At 37.4% G+C, this 19,348-nt stretch overlaps 1 protein-coding gene across 6 annotated transcripts in view; it reads left to right on the forward strand.

The window, feature by feature from the left end:
• CBLB (Cbl proto-oncogene B) overlaps window positions 1–19,348 on the forward strand; it is a 223,782-nt gene that overhangs the window by 149,389 nt on the left and 55,045 nt on the right. For all 6 annotated transcript variants that reach the window (XM_040225399.1, XM_040225415.1, XM_040225426.1 and 3 more), the window contains one exon: window positions 17,454–17,639. In XM_040225399.1, coding sequence (XP_040081333.1) covers window positions 17,454–17,639 — 186 coding nt within the window. The remainder of the gene's footprint in view (window positions 1–17,453; window positions 17,640–19,348) is intronic.

The raw sequence follows: 19,348 nt of genomic DNA on the forward strand, positions 1-19,348 counted from the left end.
TTTAGGCCCTCCTAATTAGATGTATAAGTAATTATTATGTTTGTTTCCAATATACTCATTGTATGTGGCTATTTAAATGTTTCTAATTAAGATTTAATAAATTTAAAAATTTTGTTTTTCAGTTACACTCAACATATTTGGAATGCTTAAGAGCCTCTTGTGTCTACCAGCTACACTGTAGAACTGTACAGATGTAGAACATTTCTATATATGTCAAAATATTTATTATAGATAGATATAATAGAAATACTTAATAACCAGTACATAATTTTTTTGGACAGTGTTATTAGATCATTCCTCCAGGTTCTTATTAGAAGCTAGATCTTATTGCAAAAGACCTTTCCTTTTAATTTAGGAACCTAATGGTTTTAGCTTGGTCTGAATATTTGACTGATCTAGCACTAAAATCATTAATCTGTGGCCTGTGTTTGTTTTCCTGTGAGCTAATGATAATTTTACATTTTAAATGGTTATATATTTAAATGATTTTTTAGTTACCTGTGTAATTTCCTTGATTTTGCCTCTTGGTTTGCAAAGCCTAAAATATTTACTATATGGCCCTTTAAGAAACACATTTCCATCCCCAGATCTAGGACACTTTAAAGCATTTAAAGAATGCTTATTGAATGCATGGATAATAGGGGATGACAGCAAAGTATTTGAGACAAGTACAACAGCTGAAGTAGTTCCAGTGAACTAGATGGTAATGTTTTCTACCTAGGAAAAAGGCATTTTCAATTTTCCTTACTAAATGGGCTTTCTGCTTTCAGTGATTCATGTCAGAGGACGGGGAAAAGGGCCATGAAAGTAATTCTTTCAAGAACTTTGTACACCTTACCGATTGGGAGAAAATGGTATTTACCCTGCGTGAGTTTGGGGCAGGTTGCGGTTTCAGCCTGATTTCCACTGGATCAAGTTGAAGCTGGAGCTCTGTTTCAGTAGTGGCACTGACAACTGAAGGGAATCACTGACAACAGAGAACGAGCGCAGGACAGTCAAAGGTGGCTGGTGGTCTTCCCTGGCCTTTCACTCGCGCTCAAACCGTGCATGCTGTGTTCTCTGGCTGCTGGTGGACTTTCTGTTGAGGGAGCTGAGAAACTTGACAATGATCTTCTCTTTCAATTGAATTCAGTTCCGTCGCTCAGTCGTGTCCGACTCTTTGCGACCCCATGACTCCAGCACGCCAGGCCTCCCTGTCCATCACCAACTCCCGGAGTTCACTCAGACTCACGCCCATCGAGTCCGTGATGCCATCCAGCCATCTCATCCTCGGTCGTCCCCTTCTCCTCCTACCCCCAGTCCCTCCCAGCATCAGAGTCTTTTCCAGTGAGTCAACTCTTTGCATGAGGTGGCCGAAGTACTGGAGTTTCAGCTTCAGCATCAGTCCTTCCAATGAACACTCAGGACTGATCTCCTTCAGAATGGACTGGTTGGATCTCCTTGCAGTCCAAGGGACTCGCAAGAGTCTTCTCCAACACCACAGTTCAAAAGCATCAATTCTTCGGCGCTCAGCCTTCTTCACAGTCCAACTCTCACATCCATACATGACCACTGGAAAAACCATAGTCTTGACTAAATGGACCTTTGTTGGCAAAGTTATGTCTCTGCTTTTCAATATGCTGTCTAGGTTGGTCATAACTTTCCTTCCAAGGAGTTTACCCCAAAAAAGAGAAGGCTGGTGCTGCTCTCAGACTTTATTGTCCCAGAACTCAGCAGTGTTATTGAACAAATCTGTCACTCCAGTCAGCATCATTTCTTTACTTTCCAGGCGCAATTACATTGAAGAAACTTAAAGAACTTATAATTATTTGTTTTTAAATTGAGGAATCATGTTTCAGTTATATGTCTTTATGTGCACTGGCCTGCCTCTTGTCAGTTAAACAGATTGTGAATTTTATAATATTTCATAAATCACTGCCACTTTATTTTCAATAAAACCTGAATTTTACTGTAACTACAAGCATCAGTTCTTTCTGAATAATTGGGAAAAACAGTGTTATGGTATTATGTTCCAATAGCACTTATAGGTACTTTCGTTTCAAGAGTTACACTAAATTGTTATGTTTTATTCAGAGGACTGTCTTCTGCATTAGACTGTTCTTAAGGCCAGTGCCAATATCTTATTTATCTTTGTGTTTCTTAGTACCTAGACATATATTAAGTGAAATAATAAATGCTCGTGCATGTTCACATGGTCTGTGAGGGCAGTGACCTGATTTTAAGCATCTTTTTCACTCCAGTCTGAAGACTTGGCTATATCTGTGCAAAATACCAAATTACAGATTTTATGCAGTTCTGTCTTCAGCTGAGGTTATAAACAAATACCACAGATCATTTTCCCACAATAGCTCTTCTGCTTGATTTTCTTCCACTCTGTTATCATTCTGTTGCCTCATTCATTCTTTAAGTTATTCATTTTAAAAACATTTCATTCTCTCAACTCCATGAGTGACTGTCAGTCATTGTCCAGTATAAGGAATTAATTCTCTTTTATCTGCCATTTCAAATACTCTTCACCTTCCCCTTCTTTTACAACTATATTGTGAAATTGTTCCTATCTGTCTGAAGCATATTACATTCTTCAAATTAGTAATGCTTCTATCAAAGCATAGAGAACCTAGCTGTTTGTATATTCCTGTTGTCATGGTGATATCTGCAGCTGGAATTTATAAGTAGCAGCATACTGAACATATAGAATGTATCTTTGTTGTTTGTTTTATAAGTTTATTTAGTAATGCTAATCTTGCCAAAGCAAGAAGAACCTATAAATCTATAATATAGTGTGTCAGTTACCTTTCTAGATATAGGCTATTTTATGACTTTCACTAGAAGCTGTTTTAGGTTCTACTTGAAATTGTACCATTGCTTGAGTTCTTGAGCTGTCTGAATTTCTAGGATAATTGGATCTGAGTGAGCCCTTAGAGGAAGTCCAGGGTGTGATGGATAAGATCAAATCCTATCTGACTTTAGTCAGATCAAAGCTAAGAAAAAGTATCTGTTGCTAGGTCAGAATTTTGTTTCATTTTGCCAGAGGTTTAAAGAATCTCCACAGTTCCTTAGCAATTACTTTGACAAAACATACTATTCACAAAATATATAAATTACAAACAAATGAAGATTTGGTACAAATAGATTGATAGACTGACCTAGTATATGAACCGAGATTAGTTTCCTTGGTCTTAAACATTATATTATCTTAAAACAATATTTAAAATTTTAGTGAGTGACCAGGTAAGAGGAAAATCAGATGTGACCATAGGTCAAAGGAATTATTATTCCTTTATCTTTTTTATACATCCTCCTAATGCTCTCATCTCTAATTAAAATACATATTGCTAATTGAAAACGTAATATATCATTTAATTCTTCCTTTTCCTAATGTGAAGAAAGGATCCATAGTACTCCTATTCTGAGCAAAGAGTTCATGTGTATAGATCACAGTGGTTTTCCAGTGTTCTTAGGGTAGTATGACCTTTTTAATGTGACTTAGATTCCAACCACAGGGCTCATGCTGGACCAGTAAGGACAAAATTTACAATGAAAGTGAAATTCAAAAATAGCCAGACATTTGAAATGTAGACCATGGTTTTCAAGTATGAGTGAGTTCTACCTCCTGAAGGTATTCAGAAATATGTGGGGATACTTTCATTGTCACAATGACCGAGAGATCAAGGGAACCACTGACATTTAGTGGCTGGGGTCAGAGATGCAAGCATCCTCCAACCCATGGGACAGACCCATCTAAGAAAAATGACACTGATGCATCTAGCGGTTCTTACCTCCTCTCTTGCAACACAGGCAAAGTCCTGAATGACAGTAAGCAGTCCACAGTCGCAGGTTATTGTTTGCCATGTAATTGCATTCTGTTTACTCATTTTCTTAAAGCTCTCCATGCAGATGAGTAGCATTTTCTTTATTAGTATGTGGATATCAAAGGAAAAAACTACTTTGTCCAAGTGTAATATGATATAGGGGACCTTGAAGACCCTGTCACGCATTCCTCAGAAGTAGTTTGAATGTGTGAAGAGGCAAGCACTTGATCTTGGACTTAGTTTTGAGTTGGCCTCCTGTGGTGTAGACTGTGAGCCCTGCAGGGCATGCTTTGCTCTTCTTTTCATTCTCAGAGACTTGCATAGTGCCTAAAACACAGTGTAGGCCTTTGAGAAAGTTTTGTTTTTCAGTTTTTTCATTGAGTTATCAGTGGTGACCCTGTTAACTATACAGTGCTTAAGAGAGCTATGGTCCCTGGCGTCCAGCACTCTGAGTTCATGTTCCAGTTCTGCTCCTTAGTATTTGTGTGCCATCCATTGGTTATTTAGCTCCCTATGCCTCAGTGACCTTGCCTGTGAAAACGTTAGGGTTGAGATTCAATGAGTTAATGTAAAGCCATTAGAACAGTGCTGGTACATAGTAAACGTTAAGTATCAGTTATTATTAACATTATTCTTTATACAGTGTTATTCAAGACTCCTACCAGAGAAGGCAATGGCAACCCACTCCAGTACTCTTGCCTGGAAAATCCCATGGACAGAGGATCCTGGTGGGCTGCAGTCCATGGGGTCGCGAAGAGTTGGATACGACTGAGCGACTTCACTTTCCCTTTTCACTTTCATGCATTGGAGAAGGAAATGGCAACCCACTCCAGTGTTCTTGCCTGGAGAATCCCAGGGACAGGGGAGCCTGGTGGGCTACCGTCTGTGGGGTCACACAGAGTCGGACACGATTGAAGCGACTTAGCAAGACTCCTACAATTATTGCTGTACTTCTGAGAATTAAATATTAGTATTTTTGAGATGTCTATAGATGTATCTTTTCTTTTAGATACTATCATGTGTCATTGTTTAGAAAGAAACAGACATTACAACGGGATTGGTTTGGCAAGAGGTCGGCTGTATTTCTTTATTAATGTATACATAATTATGGAATCATTGGCCACATTAAACTTACTGCACAACTACCTTGTTGTACTTAGTGTACAGTTACTGTCATGTCTGACTCTGCAATACCAGGGACAGCAGCACCCCCAGACTTCCCTGTTCTTCACTGTCTCCAAGAGTTTGCTCAAACACATGTCCATTGAATCAGTGATGCCATCCGACCACCTCATCCTCTGTCACCCCCTTTTCCTCCTCCTGTCAATCTTTCCCAGCATCAGGATCTTTCCCAGTGAGTCAGTTCTTCGCATCAGGTGGCCAAAGTATTAGAGCTCCAGCATCAGTTCTTCCAATGAATATTCACGGTTGATTTCCTTCAGGATTTTTTTTTTTTTTTTTTTTTCCTTCAGGATTGACTGGTTTGATTTTCTTGCAGTCCAAGGGACTCTCAAGAGTCTCTCCAGCACCACAATTTGAAAGCATCAATTCTTCGGTGCTCAAGACTTCGTTATGGTCCAAACTCTCCTATAGTACAACTACCTTGTAGGTTTAAAACTCAGAAAATGCAAAGTTGCCAACATATCTGCTGAAATATTATCTTAAGGACTAAAATAATTTAGATAAGTTTACAACAGTCTTATTTTCTACAGAAGTATATTCAAATGATTAAGTACAGGTAGCTCAGTACTCTGTAATGACCTACCTGTACGGGAAGCAATCTAAAGAGTGGATATATGTATAACTGATTCACTTTGCTATATAGCAGAAACTAACACAACATTGTAAATCAACTATACCTAATTAAATAAAATTAATTTTAAGAAACAATCAAGTACATATTCTCTCAAGTAGGATGAAGAACTTAAGTAACTAAATAGCAATTGCTTATTGTTCAAAGCAACTGTAGCAACTGTAGTTTGCAAGCATTAGGGCTTTCACATAAGGGCATTTTTCAGTGGCTAGATAGAATTCCCTTAATTCCCAGAATGTTCTTGTTCCTTAGCCATTTTTATGGAAATATTTCTGTCTGAATTATATGTCACTCTTCCCTGACTTCTCAAAATTGGTTATGCAGCTGAATGAACCAAAGGGCATAAGAAGCCACTATAATCAACGTGACACACTTCTTAAAGCTTACATTTTGCTACAGGATTTAAGGGGGAGTTGCACACAGACAGTGGAACCATAGCTTTGAATTAATATCACATGTATATTTGGATCAGAATGCAAAACTCATATAAATGTTTAAAGTAAAATATGAAACTTCAAAGAAATTTCAGGTTTATGGAGGCTGGTCACAGGCTAGGAGATTATGTCCCTCTTCTAAAAGGCACTTCAGGGAGAAGCAGTATAACTCTAAGTAGTTAATAATGTTTAACATTTTAATGGAGAAGGCCCTTGGGGTTATTCCGCTTGTGAGGCTGTTTGCACTTCTTTAAAGTAGACTCTATTGGCAGTTTTATTGACTATCTCCCTGTCAAACCTCAAAGAGATGTTAGCTCTTAATCGAGTCAATATTCCTCCATATGTAACTTTCTAACCATTTTCCTCCTCTTCATTGCTCGTAATTTGTAGTATCTAAAAAATTTACAGAAGCTATTAGTGGAATGTAAATAATAAAAGTAATGTAAAATAGTAAACCTGAGTTCACACACAAATGTAATATCCATATTCTTAGTAAGTTGGCAAGGTGCTTATTTCTTGTCACTTTTCCTAGAGGAAGGAATGCAGAATTTCTCCTTTGAGATGACTTTTCTTTCTTTGATTGGTTTTTGTTTTTTTCAGAAGACTTTTAGAGCAGTTTTAGGTTCACAGACAAATTGAGGGGGATGTACACAGATTTCCCATGACCCCCCTGCCTCCCCACACATGGGTAGCCTCCCCCTATTGTCAGCACCCCCCACCAGACGCATACATTTGTCGTAACAGATGAACCTCCATTGGCACATCATCACTGTCTGAAGTCCATGGTTCACAGTAGAGCTACGTGTGGTGCTGTGCATTCTGAAAGTCTGCAGAAATGTATGGTGTCAGGTATAGTGTCATGCAGAGTACTTTCACTTTTCACTGTCACGCACTGGAGAAGGAAATGGCAACCCACTCCAGTGTTCTTGCCCGGAGAATCCCAGGGACGGGGAGCCTCGTAGGCTGCCGTCTACGGGGTCTCACAGAGTCGGACACGACTGATGCGACTTAGCAGCAGAGTATTTTCACTGCCCTAAAAATCCTGTGTTCTGCCTGTTCATCTACCCACCAACCCCTCCAGCAACCATTGCTCTTTTTACTGTCTTAATAGCTTTGCCTTTTCCAGAATGTTATTATGGTTGGGATAATACCATATGTAGCCTTCTCAGATTAGCTTCATTCACTTGAACGGGAACTTGAACATGAAGTCGCTCAGTCGTGTTCCACTCTTTGCAACCCCATGGACTACAGCCCACCAGGCTCCTCTGTCCATGAGGATACTCCAGGCAAGAATACTGGAGTGGGTTGCCATTTCCTTCTCCAGGGGATCTTCCCAACCCAGGAACTGAACCTGGGTCTCCCGTTTTGCAGGCAGACTCTTTACCCTCTGCGCCACCAGGGAAGCTCTTTCACTTAGTAGTATGCATTTAAATTTCCACTGTGTCCTTTCCTAGCTCAATGTGGCTCATTTCTTTTTGGACTAATAATATTCCATTATTTGGTTGTACCACAGTTTGTTTATTACCTATTCACCTACTGAAGGACATCTTGGTTGCTTACAAGTTTTGGCAATTATGAATAAAACAATTATAAACATCTATATGCACTTCTTTGTGTGCACATGGGTTTTTAGCTCCTTTGGGTAAATATCAAGGAGCATGATTGCTACATTGTATGTTAAGAGTATGTTCAGTTTTGTAAGAAACCACCAGACTCTTACAAAGAAGAATAAGATTTTTGTTTTTACCACCTCCTTATCAGCATTTGATGTTGTCAGTGGTTTGGATTTCATAGTGATATCTCATTGTTGTTCTAATTTACATTTCCCTGATGACATATGATGTGTAGCATCTTCTCATATAGTGATTTTTCCATCTGTATTATCTTTAGTGTGATATCTGATGAAGTCTTTGGCTCATTTGAAAAATCTGATTGTTAGTCTCTTATTGTTGAGTTTTAAGAGTTCTTTGTATATTTTAGATAACAGTCCTTTCTCAGACATATATTTTCCAAAGATTTTCTTCTAGTCTGTGGCATTTTTTATTTACTTGATAGTTTCTTTCACAGAATAGAAATTTTTCATTTTAATGATGTCATGGATGGCAACGTTGGTGGTGTATCTAAAAAGTGATCATCAAAGTCATCTCATCTTTTAATATGGGACTTCTACCATATTATCTTCTAGGAGTTGTATAATTTTGCATTTTACATTTAGGTTTGTGGCCCATTTTGAGTTAATTTTTGTGAAAGAATAAGGTCTATGTCTAGAATTTTTTTGCATATGGCTGTCCTGTTCTTTAGCGCCAGTTGTTGAGAAGAATATCTTTACTACGTTGTGTTACTTTTGCTCTTATGTCAGAGATCAGTTGACTGTATTTTGGAGGATCTATTTCTGTTCCACTAATGTATTTGTCTGTTTTCTGCCAATATCACAGAATCTTGATTAGTGTAGCTTTTTGGTGGGTCTTGAAGTCAAGCAGTGTTGGCCTTCCAACTTTGTCCTCTTTTGCTCTATTGCCTATTCTGGGCCTTTTGTCTCTATCTAAACTTCAGAATCAGTTTGATGATATCTAAAATATTACTTGCTGGGATTTTAATTGGGATTGCATTCAATGTGTAGATCAAGTTGGAAGCACTTTTCTTTTTCACTACAAATTCTTCCCTGAATTCCTACATATTGAGATTTCTTGAAGTGCAACTGTGGATAAGCAGTCTAAGCATGAAATGACCATATTATTACTCTTATACCATGTTCCTCATGTAAGCATTTGTTATCTAAAAAGGAACAATGGTACAGTACTCCAAAATAGACAACACAATTCATTCAGATGTCTGTCCGAGCATTTTCAATATACCCTTTTAATATCTTAGGAATTCACCCAATTAACATCAAGACCATGCCATTATTTAAACATATTAGGCATTTGGTAATTACTTAAATATTAAATTAGACATTACAAATGACACATGGGTATGTGTGTGTATAAATATTTCTGTAATGGATATCTTCTGAATAATATACTGTGTGGGCTGTTAAAATCTTGATTTTGTTATGTTTACAAATGACTATGAGTAAAGAATAACCAAAGGAATAGTTAGAATGAAAATAAAATGTTTTAAATTCTATTTTATTAGAATATTTTACTTAGAATATTATATTTTCTATGATAAGTTTTATCAGTGTCCTTCATTAATTTTCACATATTTAGAGAAATGTTGTCCTTTTAATCACCCTTATAATACTTGTATCTACCTTGTTCAGACATGAAAATTCATTAAGTAAAAATCTTCTTAGAAATACTATAAATTTGACTTTGATTATCGCTGAGATTGTCAGAACTCTCATCTTATTAGTGATTGGAGAGATTTTCTCTTATCCTGTTTTTAATAATAGCCTGGCAGGGTTTGAAGTTTCTTAACAGATGTTTTGCTATTTCCATAATAATGGATCTTATTAATAAAGCTTTTACAAAATCTCTCTTTAAAAGGTGTGGATAAAATGAAGAGTGACTAAAATACAATGAGTCCTCGATTATTTGTGGTAATTGCTGAGCATGCTGAGATGAGCTTTTGACTACTTTACTTCCTGGGCCTTTTCTCTCAGGATTTTCTGTTAAAATTGCAAATTTAGATTTCTCTATTTTTTGTGATAGTTATTCGTCTCCTAAGTGCTAAAGAATTCGGTAAATTTTGTCAGAAAAATAAAGAATATTTTATCATTTTATGAAGCAAAGGGTTTGGAGAAATTGGTGAGCATGTAGACACATAAAAGAATCAAATGTGGTCTTTAAATTTCTAGAGCCCCAGGACTCCAGTTTGTTAAAGGCAGCTCATCAACAACCATTATTAAAGAACTTAAGAGAAATTGTTAGTTAGACAAATAGGCTAGTGTGATGATAATATCCCAAAGAAAGGGACAGCCTGGTGTGCTGCAGTCCATGGGGTCGCAAAAACTCAGACACGATTGAGTGACTGAACTGAACTGATGATAATACAGGCAGGAATCAAGGTGCCCAGCTTTTGTATTTTAAAAGGGGTGGAAATGGGACAGGGGGTGGAAAGAGCATATATTCTGAAGTTCTGAAAACAAGGGTTGTTTTTGTTCAGTCATTCAGCTGTGTCTGACTCTTTGTAACCACATGGACTGCAGCACGCCAGGCTTCCCTGTCCTTCACCATCTCTTGGAGCTTGCTCAGGCTCGTGTCCGTTGAGTCGGTGATGCCATCCAAACATTTTGTCCTCTGTTGTCGTCTTCTCCTCCTGCCTTCAATCTTTTACAGCATTGGGGTCTTTCTAATGAGTTGACTCTTTGTATCAGGTGGCCAAAGAATTGGAGCTTCAGCATCAGTCCTTCCAATGAATATTCAGGACTGATTTCCTCTAGGATTGACTGGTTTGATCTCCTTGCAGTCCAAGGGACTCCAGAGTCTTCTCCCACACCACAGTTCAAAAGCATCAGTTCTTCGGTGCTCAGCCTTCTTTATGGTCCAGCTCTCACATCCATACACGACTACTGGAAAAACCATAGCTTTGACTATACAGATCTTTGTCGACAAAGTAATGTCTCTGCTTTTTAATATGCTGTCTAGGTTTGTCATAGATTTTCTTCCAAGGAGCAAGCGTCTTTTAATTTCATGGCTGTAGTCACCACCTGCAGTGATTTTGGAGCCCAAAAAAATAAAGTTTCTCACTGTTTCCTTGACTGGATGCCATGATCCTCCTTTTGGATTGTTGAGTTTGAAGCCAACTTTTTCACTCTCCTCTTTCACCTTCATCAGGAGGCTCTTTAGTTACTCTTTGCTTGCTGTCATAAGGATTTCCATCTTCATATATGAGTTTATTGATATTTCTCCCTGCAGTCTTGATTTAGCTTGTGTTTCATCCAGCCCAGCATTTCATGTGATATACTCTGCATGTTAAGTTAGATATAAGCAGGGTGACAATATACAGCCTTGGTGTACTCCTGTCCCAATTTGGAAAGAGTCCATTGTTCCATGTCCGGTTCTAACTGTTGCTTCTTGACCTGCATACAGGTTTTTCGGGAGGCAGGTGAGATAGTCTGGGATTCCCATCTCTTGAAGAATTTTCCAGTTTGTTGTGATCCACACAGTCAAAGGCTTTGGCATAGTCAGTGAAGCTGAAGGAGATGTTTTTCTGGAATCCTATTGTTTTTTCTATGATCCAGCAGATGTTGGCAATTTGATATCTGGTTCCCCTGCCTTTTCTAAATCCAGCTTGAAAATCTGGAAGTTCTCAGTTCATGTACTGTTGAAGCCTAGCTTGGAAATTTTTGATCATTACTTTGCTAGTGTGTGAGATGAGTGCAATTTTGTGGTAGATTGAACATTCTTTGGCACTGCCTTTCTTTGGGGTTGGAATGAAAACTGTCCTTTTCCAGTCCTGTGACCACTGCCGAGTTTCCCAAATTTGCTGACATATTGAGTGTAGCACTTTAACACCATCATCTTTCAGGATTTGAAATAGCTCCAGAAAAATTTGAGAATAACTAAAATCAATATAAAGGGATGGAATCGTTCAAATCAGCTAACCTATAACTTGAAAGGATGATGACATCCTTTGGAGTTCTTACAGTTGCCTCTATATAAATGATTTTCTTTATACTGTGCAATAAATTCTATACAGTTAATTCTGTGTCCACATCCTACTTTCTACTTCCTGGTTTCCTAGTTAATCTTTTCTAGCTTTCCATTTTCTTGTTCTAACCTAATACTGTGAACAGAAAGAAATGGAGTAACTAAAAAGGATTTCATGTAAAGGCTATGCAAAAAGGATAAGATCCTTTTAAGAAACCATTGATTAGTATGCCTTTTTATTATACTAATTAATTTTATTTATTCATTAGAATATTAAAGCCAGAAGTACAGTAGTAAAGTCTCTTCTTTAAAAATAAAATTTCTGCTATTAAAAAATTTAAAAGACAAAATGAGAAAAAAATTTTTCACTACTGTTAAAACAGATTAGAGGTTCACTATCCTAATATATACAGAGCTCTTTCAAATCACTGAGGGGTAAATAAAAGAATATGATAGATATTAGGCTAAGAATATAGTATGAGCAGGCTTGTGAAACATTGTATAAGACTTTTTTTCTTTTTAGACTTTCAAAGAGGAAGGGAAAAATATAATTGATTGACCTTTAATGTGACCATCTACTAAAAATGTTCACAAATATTCATAGTTAGCATTTGAATTTTCCTAGTAATAAAAGTTAATACAAAGTTTCCCTATTGTAGTTTCAGAATTGTTCACAGAGACAACAAAAAGGCTTCAGCAAAGAAAAAGGCATTATTGTTTAAAGGGCACTATTAGACTCTCTACTCTTACATGGGAATTTTGATGTGATTTAGGAGAACTCTGGAAAATGAATAAGTTATGGTAAATTTAGACCACATAATCAATAAAGGTAAAAAAAAAATTCTTTCTTCACTACTGATATACACTCCATTAAATACTTACGACTAAACCAACTTACAGATACTATAATGCTTCAAAATACAGTAGTCTTTAAGGAGGACAGTATAAAATCACTTTGAGAGTGTAGTATGAACTATTCTTAAGATTTGCTTCAGATTACATTCACAGAACTATGGAGAGGGTGCTTGTCTGGAGGAGTATAGATGTTCAGGATTACTGCTGCACCATACACCTTGGTTTGGATGTCTCTCCGAGGATTTTCAGTATACTCTTTCAGTATCTTAACAATTCACCCAATTCAAAACAAGTGCATCCCATTACTTAAAAATACTAGGAAGTTCAGTTCAGTTCAGTTGCACAGTTGTGTCCAACTCTTTACAACCCCGTGAACCACAGCACACCCGGCCTCCCTGGCCATCACCAACTCCCGGAGTCCAGCCAAACTCATGTCCATCGAGTCCGTGATGCCATCCAATCATCTCATCCTCTGTCATCCCCTTCTCCTCCTGCCCTCAGTCTTTCCCAGCATCAGGGTCCTTTCAAATGAATCAGCTCTTTGCATCAGGTGGCCAAAGTATTGGAGTTTCAGCTTCAACATCACTCCTTCCAATGAACACCCAGGACTGATCTCCTTTAGAATGGATTGGTTGGGTCTCCTTGCAGTCCAAGGGACTCTCAAGAGTCTTCTCCAACACCACAGTTCAAAAGCATCAATTCTTCGGCGCTCAGCTTTCTTTATAGTCCAACTCTCACATCCATACATGAGTCCTGGAAAAACCATATCCTTGACTAGATGGAACTTTGTTGACAAAGTAATGTCTCTGCTTTTTAATGTGCTATCTAGGTTGGTCATAACTTTCCTTCCAAGGAGTAAGCGTCTTTTAGTTTCATGGCTGCAATCACCATCTGCAGTGATTTGGGAGCCCAGAAAAACAAAATCAGCCACTGTTTCTATTGTTGCCCCATCTATTTGCCATGAAGTGATGGGACCAGATGCCATGATCTTTGTTTTCTGAATGCTGAGCTTTAAGCCAACTTTTTCACTCTCTTCTTTCACTTGCATCAAGAGGCTCCTTAGTTCTTCTTCACTTTCTGCCATAAAGGTGGTGTCATCTGCATATCTGAGGTTATTGATATTTCTCCCAGCAATCTTGATTCCAGCTTGTGCTTCTTCCAGCCCAGTGTTTCTCATGATGTACTCTGCATAGAAGTTAAATAAGCAGGGTGACAATATGCAGGCTTGACTATGCCTTTTCCTATTTGGAACCAGTCTGTTGTTCCATGTCCAGTTCTAACTGCTGCTTCCTGACCTGCATACAGATTTCTCAAGAGGCAGGTCAGGTGGTCTGGTATTCTCATCTCTTTCAGAATTTTCCACAGTTTATTGTGATCCACACAGTCAAAGGCTTTGGCATAGTCAATAAAGCAGAAATAGATGTTTTTCTGGAACTCCCTTGCTTTTTCCGTGATCCAGCAGATGTTGGCAGTTTGATCTCTGGTTCCTCTGCCTTTTCTAAAACCAGCTTGAACATCAGGAAGTTCACGGTTCACGTATTGCTGAAGCCTGGCTTGGAGAATTTTGAGCATTGCTTTACTAGTGTGTGAGATGAGTGCAACTGTGCAGTAGTTTGAGCATTCTTTGGCATAGCCTTTCTTTGGGATTGGAATGAAAACTGACCTTTTCCAATCCTGTGGCCACTCCTGAGTTTTCCACATTTGCTGGCATATTGAGTGCAGCACTTTCACAGCATCATCTTTCAGGATTTGAAACAGCTCACCTGGAATTCCATCACCTCCACTAGCTTTGTTCGTAGTGATGCTTTCCAAGGCCCACTTGACTTCACATTCAGGAATGTCTGTCTTTAGGTGAGTCTGAGTGACCACACCATCGTGATTATCTGGGTCGTGAAGATCTTTTTTGTATAGTTCTTCTGTGTATTCTTGCCACTTCTTCGTAATATCTTCTGCTTCTGTTAAGTCCATACCATTTCTGTCCTTCATTGAGCCTGTCTTTGCATGAAATGTTCCCTTGTTATCTCTGATTTTCTTGAAGAGATGTCTAGTCTTTCCCATTCTATTGTTTTCCTCCATTTCTTTGCATTGATCACTGAGGAAGGCTTTCTTATCTCTCCTTGCTGTTCTTTGGAACTCTACATTGAATGGGTATATTTTTCCTTTTCTCCTTGGCTTTTCGCTTCTCTTCTTTTCTCAGATATTTGTAAGACCTCCCCAGACAGCCATTTTGCTTTTTTGCATTTCTTTTTCTTGGGGATTTGGTATGGCTTAAATGTTAAATTAGTAATTAAAGCAGAAGTCAAGTTCGTGACAGTGGGCCGTTGCCTCTCAGAATTCTCCTTCCTGTTCCAGGTAATTAAGGAAGCAGGCAGATAGTTGTGGAAGAAAAATGCATGGTGGAACATAGATAGTCTTTGCTGTGAATACACCTTGTTGTTGTTCACTTGCTAAGTCATGTCCGACTCTTTGTGACCCCATGGACTGCAGCACACCAGGCTTCCCTGTCCTTTACTATCTCCTGGAGTTTGCTCGGTCTCCATTGATGTCCATTGAGTTGACGATGCCATTCAACCATCTCATATTCTGTCACCCCCTTCTCCTGTGTATGGACCTAGCACTGAAAAATTTCTCTCCAAGTAACTGAAACAGTGACATGCTCTGTATTCTCTGTGTGTGTGTGTGTATATATGTAAAACTTACATAAGATAACTTTGTTTCTTGAATCTTTTTTTGTAAAGAATAATAACCAAGATCAGTTTCGCTAGTTCTCAAATAATGTAATTTATCCTTAATGGGAATTGGGTAGAATTAGATTTCTGGTGACCTCTCCTGATCTGAGTTGCTTTATACTGTGATTCTTGTAGTTTGACATCAGGATTTTTTTCTGTTGTGTGATCATTTTTGATTGGTTTTACTCTGTCAGGTTCAAATTCATGACCATCTGAGGCTCCATGGCCTTTGGGGTAAAACTGTTGTTTTACTACTAAGAGTGACTAGGTGCATTAAAATCAGGTTATGACTCTAGACTTTCTACTTTTTCTCCTTCAATTAAGTAACAGTTGAATGTTTTGCCTTATCACAAGGTAAGAAATATAAAGAGAACCATGAAATGAATAAAAAGAAAATGTTCTTAAAATTTGCATGTGAAAGTACATCATTTATTGACCTGTTTTTCAGTTATTTGGCAGAGAGTAGAGAGGCAGAGAATTGATAGTTTAGTGATTTCATGACAATATTCAGGTATACCTGAAATATAGTGTGGAAGCTTCTGCTCAGACATGCTTATTTTTAAAAAGCAAGTCCCAACTCCTTTGATGTGGGCTTCACGTAGTAACTTTCTTGCAAAGAGTAGAGTAAGGAAAAGGGTAGAAAAAGTAATTTTATAGTGTAGAAACCCTGACAATCAATGCCTTAACCAGGTAGTCAAGGCCAGCATCAGTAGCAGATGAAATCACATTGATAGTGTAGACCCTTGATGTGATGTGATTAAAGTGTTAGTTGATCAACATGGTCTTCCCCCTAGAAACCCATAAGGCTAGTCTAGTCATAAGAAAAAAAATCAGACAAACCTCAATTTTAGTAAATTAAAAACAGAAACCTTCCATGATGTAACTTAGTGTGGATGTGAACACAAATTTATTATCTCATCTCAGTTAAGGAAATTTCTCACTGTTGCTAGAGTTGAAATGAAATTGACAGTTGACATTGACTACTCTTGTAAAGGTGAGTAATGTTAGGGGGGAAATGGCTTAAACACAAGCTTCAAATTCTTCATACATACTCACACTAGGAAACAGATGAATATCAAAGCATGTTAGATTAATGTTAAGTATCAAGCATAAGCCTAGGTCTCCAAATAAATAAGTAGTAACTTAGCCTTGAAAAGAAAACTGCCTGGTATTTCAGAATAGAATATTGTTTAATTAATTAGGATTACTTTTATATCAAATATGGAAATCAGGGTGTGTCTGACACACACACGTACACACTTTCGAAATAGAAAGGTTACATGACTGTGAATTCGCTCAGTTGTATCTGATTCTTTGTGACCCCATGGACTGTAGCCTACCATGCTCCTTGGTCCATGGGATTCTCCAGTCAAGAATACTGGACTGGGTTGCCATTTTCTTCTCCAGGAGATCTTCCTGACCTAGGGATTGAACCGGGTCTCCCACATTGTAGGTAGACGCTTTACTATCTGAGCCACCAGGGAAGTATACATACCTACATACAAATCAGAAGGATTACATACATACATACAAATCAGTACTTATTGATGGCTTTTTTGTGCTCTTTTATCTACCAAATAACATGGAAACCCTGCAATAGTATCGTGTTTTAGAAGTAGAGTTTCCTAGGTTTAATTGTTTTTAAAGAAGAACATTTAACTTGAGGATTTAATTTCTATGTGAAGACTTAGGGGGAAATATTTGGTCTTAAAGCTGTTTATTATAAATATACAACTTAAGAAAAACCTGTCTGATTTTATTCATTAAAGTAGATTATACATGAGATACTATACATATTTTATATGGAACAGAAAGATTTGTACTCTAAGAAGATTCTATAACACCTAAGAAACAGCTAAGAAAATTCTATAACATAGATAACCAAGAGCAATGTGCATCACTGCATTGTGTTTTTCTGGAGACAGGTTTCTAGAAGAAGGCCTGCATTTGATTGTCTTTAAACTGCACTTCCACTGCTTTTTTCCTAGGCCCTTTGTGCAATATATAGGAGAAACTAATCTGTTTATTCTTTACATAATACTGCCCTTGAGGGAACAATGTGTGCTCTTTCCATCTATTAATCACAGTAAACTAAGTGAGTTTATTTTAGCAGATGTTCAATGGCAGATACATTCTCAAAACCAAATGTCTTAAGAGCTGAAAGGTACACACTTCACACATCACATAAGCAGCATTGTTCTCTTTTTATATTATAGTGCACTGACAGGCAGAATTCCCCAGTCACATCACCTGGATCCTCTCCCCTGGCACAGAGAAGAAAGCCACACCCAGACCCTCTCCAGATCCCACATCTAAGCCTCCCACCAGTGCCTCCTCGCCTGGACCTAATTCAGAAAGGCATAGTTCGGTCTCCCTGTGGCAGCCCAACTGGTTCACCAAAGGTAAATCAATATTACTAGAAACACAGATAATAGTTTTATGTGATGATTATTGTTGGCTCAGGTTTTTAAATCTCCATTAATCATATTTCTTATGCTCTCGTTTATGAGCTACTTTGATGAGTTTCTCATTTTGTGTATAGCAAATCCACTATTACATTCCTTGCCTTTATTACTGTAAGAGTTGCATAATTATTCAAAGAAAGCACATCTGTAACAGCCCCCTGATTTGCTAAAATAAACAGTAGAGTAAGTACAGTTATTCTGTAAAATGGATTTAAAAGGTCATTATGTGTATTAAAATAAATTGCATGTTCTTATTAAATGATATTTTGTACTCATTTTCATAGTGTCTTGACAAGAAAAATGTTACGGAAGTGTATTTGCATAAAGGCTTAAGATGTGATAAATTATCACCCATGTTTCAAGGTGACTCAGAAGAGGGAATTGTATGTACCTTTTATATATGAAGGAATTAATTACAAAGAATTAGAGTATTTGCAAAGTAATTATGTTACTCTTTAATATTAAAGACATAATTATATCTGTACATTTAAGCCCACAGTTTATTTTAGTTCTGTGCAGATTTTTTTTTCTAAATTTGATAAGGGAATATTTTGCTTTATTAAATACAAGATTTTAAACATTAATTCCATTTGGTGATATGCTTTACAGTGTAAAACTAGTTGGAAACACAATGTTTTAGTAGTACTGGATTTTTCTACATTACAGTTAACATAGTTTTAAGATCATATTAAGACTTTTTAGGATGTTACTTAGTCAGAATTATGTAAACACAACACATTCCTTTTTTCTGCAATATTTTCTAACAATGAAAGCACAAATCATTTGTCACATGAACTGTGTAAATGAAAATAAAGCCTATGAAAGTCACATAGATCAGTTTAGCAGCTTATTCCTTTATATTTCCATGTAAGAACAAACTGTTTTTTTCCCCAAGGATCAGTACAATTCAAGTAAGGTCTATAAGTAACGCTGCTCTATTATTTGTGATTTTTCATTCTTCTGGTGTGTGTGTGTATGCTCAGTCACGTCCGACTCTTTGCAGCCTCACGAACGATAGCCTGCACAGGATCCTCTGTCCGTGGAATTTTCTAGGCAGGAATACTGGAGTAGGTTACCATTTCCTTCTCCAATGAGATCGTTCCCAGCCAGGGATCGAACCCGCGTGTCCTATGTCAGCAGGTGGATTCTTTACCACTAGCGCCACCTAATGACTGATAAAGAACCAGAGCACATCTTGCCCTTGTCAGTTGCTTTGTATTATAGAGGTGAAAACAAAACTAACAAAACCAGCATTTTCTGTTTTTCAGAGATGTTGCAAATCAAAGTGTTCTTTTAAAAAGCAGAACAACAACTTCTTGATGGTTTCTGCTGTCTCTCTTAAATCATAGAAATGTGCAAATAAAATACTTAATGACTCATTATTTTAATGTCAACTGGTCAGAATCATCATATAATTTTGATATTCTGCTGCTTTTTTTCCTGTAGTCATTATAATCCTAAATTTTGAGTTTACATATTCATTTTTTACAAAGAAGTCTTAATGAGATATATTTGAGTCTTTCATAATTTTTTAAACTTTCATTAATTGGTGATAAAAGAAACTCATTAAAAGAAGGCACAGGAATCTAATAAAGCTCTAGTATGGCTTAGAAACAAAAGCAATAATATGTTAGTCTGGAAGGTAT

The sequence above is a fragment of the Oryx dammah genome, unplaced genomic scaffold (genome assembly GCF_014754425.2).
Source record: "Oryx dammah isolate SB20612 unplaced genomic scaffold, SCBI_Odam_1.1 HiC_scaffold_2, whole genome shotgun sequence".
NCBI lineage: Eukaryota > Metazoa > Chordata > Mammalia > Artiodactyla > Bovidae > Oryx > Oryx dammah.